The sequence below is a fragment of the Ursus americanus genome, chromosome 2 (genome assembly GCF_024610735.1).
Source record: "Ursus americanus isolate L20-20 chromosome 2, mUrsAme1.1.p, whole genome shotgun sequence".
In the NCBI taxonomy this organism is placed as follows: domain Eukaryota; kingdom Metazoa; phylum Chordata; class Mammalia; order Carnivora; family Ursidae; genus Ursus; species Ursus americanus.
In genome coordinates, this window is record NC_142128.1 from 28,527,228 (window position 1) to 28,533,227 (window position 6,000).

The following is a 6,000-nucleotide window of genomic DNA, read 5'->3' on the forward strand; positions in this document are numbered from 1 at the left end:
TTCCGACATTTGTTAAAACAGTATGTTAAGACTATTGTAATAGGATCAACTCTGCTGCACCTGAGGAGGGAGATAGAAGGCAACTCTGAGTACAAGGATGAACGGGGATGTTTTAGTCAAGAAGCAGAGAGCGAGGGGGACGGTGGGGGCACATCACCAGGAGAAGACATCAGGGGTGGAGGAATGAGGGCTTTGGTCAGAGAGCAGGGGTGAGGAGTTCTTGAAGAACTGACTTGCCAGGATGCTTGCTAAGACTGGGCTCAGTGAGGACCAGACAGACACGGAAGGCCAAGGTCAAGGCCTCGTGGAGAAGAAGGCTCAAAGGGCCAGGCTCAAGTGGGATCGAGAGAGTCTTTGTCACAGGGCCCCTCTGGGAAAGACTTGGTAATAATGCATTAATAATACTTAAAACAACATTGATCCGCTCAGATTTTATGTGGAGCCTCCTCTGTAGATAGAAATCGACTAGCTTGAGCTTTGTAGCAGTTGTAACTGTATTGAAAGACTTTTGAATCCATTGCTGCATATGAGACTTTTATCTTTGTACGACTCTGTAAGTCGCTCATTGGAAGTGTTACTGTGGCCTGTGTGTGGAGGACACATTTCACATTTTATAAAGCATGGGAATGGAGCTCCCTGCCCTCAGCTGTCAGCACAGCCTGCAGGGAAACTTCCTTTCCAGTCTCCGAATGAGGGACCCAAGTCCTGGAAGGTTAAAGAGCTTACCCAAGATCACTTGGGGAGTGATGGAACTGGGCCCCATGTCTTAGCATTTTCGGAGCTTTTGCTTATTTTAACTACTTTATACCGCTTCTAAGGACTTACTTCTCCTCTTTGGAAGCTGATTGTGGAATCCTTTTTTTTTTTTTTTTTTGGCTTTGGCCCCTTGGGGCATTGCTATTCCTGAGAACACAAATCAGGAGATCCTGGCTTGTGGCATTTCATTTACCAAAGAGTGACCCAGACCTTTCTGTTCATGGCTTTGTTGTTGTTGTTATTAACCTTGAGTTCTTGAGTACTTCCTGGCCTTTTTCATCTTGAAGGCTGAGAAAGAAAGCCTCAGGCACAGACTTGTGGTAGACTGCTGTCCTGAATCGAGCCCCGGCCTGCCTTCTCTGTCCAGGGCCCCACCAGACAGATCAGGAGCTTCTCTGCCTGACCAACGACTCCCCTGTGGACCTTCTCTGTGCACCCGTCCCTTCGTGCCTGCCGTCCCCTCAGCTGAGACCAGATCCTGTCATCCTCCAATCTGCTGATCTCATTCAGTTTGAGGAACATCCCCCAGAGCCTCCTGGTAGGATGCACTGTGTGGTTGCAGGGGTTTTCTCTGTGGGTTTAAAAATCAAAGCACGATGCCGGTATGGTAAAGTTCGATGGAGGTGGGGAGAAATTGTATTTTCAGGCATAAGAATACCTGTGCTGATTATTCAGGACCCTCTTTTCTGGTCAGTCTTCCTGCAAAGCTGGGTTCACAGCCTGGGGTGGCTTGGGGAGCCTCAAGCCCAGAACAATGGTGGGTCTGGAGGGATGCCACAGCTGGGCCATGGAGAAGCCCACGGAGGTGTGTATGGAGGGTTTCCTGGACTTTTGTTGCCTGCGTTCCTAAAGGCACAGCAGCTCGTGGGCACACCTGGTGCCCCACGTGCATACACAGCAGCTCTGGTCCGGCCTAGAGGTGAATGATGGCTCCAGGTTGGGGCCTTGTGAGGGTACGAGCAGGGGAGGGAGGGCCATCTGTGACTTGAGCTCCGGGGCCTGCACGGTGAGCTGAGAAGGGACAGGAAGCTGGCTGTGGTGAGCACTGACCTGGTGCCAGCCCTGTGCTTGGGCTCACAGGCACGCTCACACCCCCTCCTCCCTGCATCCCTGCATGGCTGGCGATGGAGGGTGCGGCTTGGCCTGTGGAGACCACACTGGTTCCAGGCTACCGGACTGAAAGTGGCGGAGCTGAGATTTGAACCACAAGCCCCTTGTCTTGCTGCTGTATCACCTGACCTCTGGAGAGGTGACCCATCTGCTCTGTCCAGGCCCTTCCCTTGTTGCCTTTGTCTGTCACAATGAGTTTTTCTCCACTCTGCTTACTGTTCCAGGGGGAAACCAGGGACAGACAGCCTTGTGTTGCCCTGTAAAAGAACTGAGGCTGTTTACCTGGAGAATGGGAGGTAGGGAAACATAGATCTGGCTTCTGCCACTGGAAGATGTCACGTGTAACAGAAGCAGGAATGTGCTCCTCTGGGACGCACAATGGGAGCTGGTGAGAGATGGCTAGCAGCCCGCGCATGGGGTGGCGGCTCTGGTGCATTTAGTCTGCGCAAGAGGCAACCATACGCCTGGGACCGGGCAGAGAAACCGAATTGGAATGGCGTGGGCAGGTCTGTGTGCCATTCTCGTGCGTGCTGGCCTGAGAAGGGAGCTGGGGCTCAGCATTGCTTCCGTTGCTCTGGCCTCTCTGCACCTCTGGTGCCAGGGCCCCTTGCACATGTACACGCTGAGGGAGTCTGAGGTACAGAACATCTCTTTGAAGCAAAAGCAGCCCCCTGTATACGCAGCAGGCCCAGGACTCAGGGCTCAGGCAGAGAAAGAGCAGCCTGTAAACACTGCAGGAAAAATGGCTGTTTCACTGCCTGGATATTTAGGGTAATTCTGCCTCTGTGCATTTCTCGGTCTGTCTCTGCCCACCTTAGATCCACGCGGGGCACAGCCCTCTGTCAGTGGTACACGCCGGGGCTTCCTGACAGTGAGGCCCCTCCTCGTGGGAAAGTCTTCAGGTCCCATGAAGCTCATGGGTCTTGAACTACCTGACAGTGAAAGGACAGAGAATCCAAATGGGGGAAAAAATGTTTCTACACCATTGCCCATTGAGTTACAGCCAAAAATGAAGCTTTCTAAAACTTTGTAATCCCAGGGAAGGAGAGCTGAGGTGCAGTTTATTTCTAAATATCTGACTCACGTGACGTGTTGGCCACATAGCTGATACGTAAATTGCGGCATGGGCATGATGTTTGGTGGGTGATCTTAAAAATATTCTTTGAGATGATACGAGGGAGAAACTAAAACCCCACACATCTTGCAGGTCCTAGAACTGAATGTGTTTGCTTTTTGGCATTTACAGAAATTATGAGTTTAAACCAAGAAGAAAAAATTGAAATTCCAGTACCAGTAAAGAACCACAACCCAGCCTCGGACTCCGGCTCCTCCGGCATCTCAGCAGCTGTCCCAGTGCCTCCCTGCCCCTCCTCAGAAACCTCAGAGTCACTGCCCAGCAAGGACCCCGTGGAAAGCCCAGCCAAAAAGCAACCCAAAAATAGAGTAAAATTGGCAGCCAATTTTTCCTTTGCACCTATAACCAAGCTTTGACTCGCGTTTTGAACATAGAATTAGGATGGGGAAACACTGTCTGATTCTGCACACAAAAGTGGGTTCAAAAAACACAGCCTTTTCTGTTTGAATGCAAGCCCCCTAGAAGCCAGTTCATCTTCAGATGTATCCCACAACGTTTGGTTTTACATTGAACACAGCTTTAGAGCTGAAGTATTTCTTTCTTTTTTCCTCCCCTAATTATTTGGAAAAAACAAACCAAAACAAACAAACAAAAAAACCCCAAAACCTCCTGGCCCTTGTTAAGGAATCCTTAATATATCTTACCAAATTTTTCTTAATGATTAGGAAATGTAATGGTGTTCCACAAGGAGAAAGCAGTGAGAACTCAGCTAGAAGGGAGTGGTTTTACTGCCATTCAAGCTACATCCGTGGTAGAATCTTACATGTAGCATAAGATAGCCTCTCAGCCTTTGCTTCCTGGTGTTTCCAGACAGTATGAATCAAGTGCACGGTGTGTGGTGTAGCAGAGCCTACCTTGCGGCCCTGCACATTCCCACATGGAAGCAGAAGGGCAGGCGAGGTGGGGAGAATGTATTTTTGGGTTAGATACGAAGCTTCCTGGCTTCCATGTGACTTGTAAGCGTGCCTTGTTTGTTTTATTGAACTATGTCTGTAGTTGATAAATGTGGCTTCATCACAAATTTTTTAACACTGTTTCCACTTCGGGGTGCCATGTAGGAGCTTTCTAGAAAGTTGAGGATGTTAAGCTTCCCTTTTATGTTACGTTCCAGTGTGATATGGATTAGGTTAAGGAAAAGGAGATGGTCTTGGTGTCATGAATTTAAAGTCAGCATTTGAATTCCAGCACACAGTATTGTGTGTTGAGTGGCAGTGTTGGGAAGAGAGTCTGATTTTCTAAAATATGCATGAAATGCATAAATTACAAATCAGAGCTGAGGGGCGAGGTGCTTTAACAGGAGCGACATCGATACTCTTTCCACTAGGAAGAGACAGAAATCCTATCTATATGTGTGAAGGCCAAGGTTGATCATCTTAACCTTGTATTTGTAATTTTAAACCTGGTTTTGGTAGCTGGGAAGCTTTATGTGTGAGCGTGTGTGTGTGTGTGTGTTGGCTCAGTGTCTTTTAATAGTGTCTGCTTTTACTGTTACTTCTCACTGTTGGAAGCATGTTTGGGTTTTTTGTGGTGTCTGATGTTGGCATTTGGGAAAAGCCAGCCTTTGAGGGAGCACTGCCCTGTGGAATGACCTTCGCCTCGAGGTGGCGGAGGCATCCGGTGACGGGTGGCCTCTCACCCCTCCTGGAGAAACCTGACATTTACAATGGGTTGTATTTGTTGGGCAAAAAGGCGGATTCATTCATAGAGCAGAAAGAACCTGTTGGCATTAGGTCTTCCACTACTGAGATGGTTTCTTTTGGGGAAATGTTTATATTTTGTAATTTCTAGAAAGCCAGAAAATGCGCTCTGATTTCACAGCCAGCATTTTGATAAAATGCCACAAAACAAGGGCTCCAGAGAGATTTTTACAAGTCGGGTTTTTGTTCCCCAAAATCTTTAAAATGAAGCCAGTGGTTCCCAGTTCTCCACACATGGCCTCAGTCGAGATGGAACAACCCTGGAAAAGCCTCGCAAGCAGTGTGGCCCTGTGCGAAGCCTCTCCGAATGAAGGCATTTCTCCTACAGACATAGTACGGCAGGAGGTCAAATGCAGATGTGCAATTTTTTTTTTTTTATAAGAAGCTTTTAAACAGTGTGAGAAAGGTGGCGTCGAGAACCTCAGTTGCCTTATTCTGAGACTTCTTAAGGCTGAGTTTGCACTCTTGGACTTTAGTTTTGCTCGCCTAGGCATGATTGACTTTAAAAACGTCAGAGGCACCATTACAAGTCACGAGGAACAGTCTCAGAGCAGCTGCTTTGGGCAACAGTCAAAGAAGAGCCTGCAGGCCCATGCTGTCATGGGAGTGGTCAAACCCAACTGTTCGCTGGAGTCACCAGCCAGTCTGGGAGGCGTGTGTGACTCTAACCGTCGCTGTTAGAAGATAAGAGAATAAACAGCGTGAGCTCGTTGTGTCCGTGATGTACTCCACAATGGCCAGTCCGATTGCTATCTATTTTTTTATCAAGAGGCTTTAATTAAATGATGTGACGAAATGATGTATGAGAATTAAGACAAAGAAATTCTTTATTTCTGGGTGGAAAGATGTACCAGGTTAGATATATCTGTTTAAAGAAAAAAAAAAAGACAAAAAGTTATCACCACAACCCCCTTTCCCATCTTGCACTATTTGTTTCGGATCGGGCTTGGGGGAAGAGATGTTTTTCTTAACTGTCTACTTTGTTTGAACACTTTTTTTGTGGTTCAAGTGCTGTTTTGTGTGTTGGGACCAAACAGTTGTCAATAAACTTTACAAAGCAAGCATCTAATTTGAGTTTTCCAAGTGCTGTGTTATTTGTCTGAGGGGAGGAACAAGAAGCCAGTCCAGTCCTGTCCTGTCCTCTTTTCACGTTGGGTTCCCCCAACTTCTCACCCCTTCTGAAAATCCAGCTATTTTGGGGAGAGTGAAGTAGTCTGATATTTTCAGGGCCCTTCTCACTTAGCCCACAGCCCTGGCAGGTGTGTGCACTACTGCCCCCCCCCCCATGGTTAGCGCCCTCTG

The 6,000-nt window shown here is 48.0% G+C and overlaps 1 protein-coding gene across 8 annotated transcripts in view; it reads left to right on the top strand.

Moving 5' to 3' along the window:
* The window catches only part of MARF1 (meiosis regulator and mRNA stability factor 1), a 39,560-nt gene extending 33,793 nt beyond the window's left edge, over nucleotides 1–5,767 (top strand). For all 8 annotated transcript variants that reach the window (XM_045776047.2, XM_045776048.2, XM_045776052.2 and 5 more), the window contains 2 exons: nucleotides 1,124–1,294; nucleotides 3,113–5,767. In XM_045776047.2, the coding sequence (XP_045632003.1) occupies nucleotides 1,124–1,294; nucleotides 3,113–3,357 (416 nt within the window). In that variant the 3' untranslated portion in view covers nucleotides 3,358–5,767. The remainder of the gene's footprint in view (nucleotides 1–1,123; nucleotides 1,295–3,112) is intronic.
* Nucleotides 5,768–6,000: the final 233 nt, after the last annotated feature.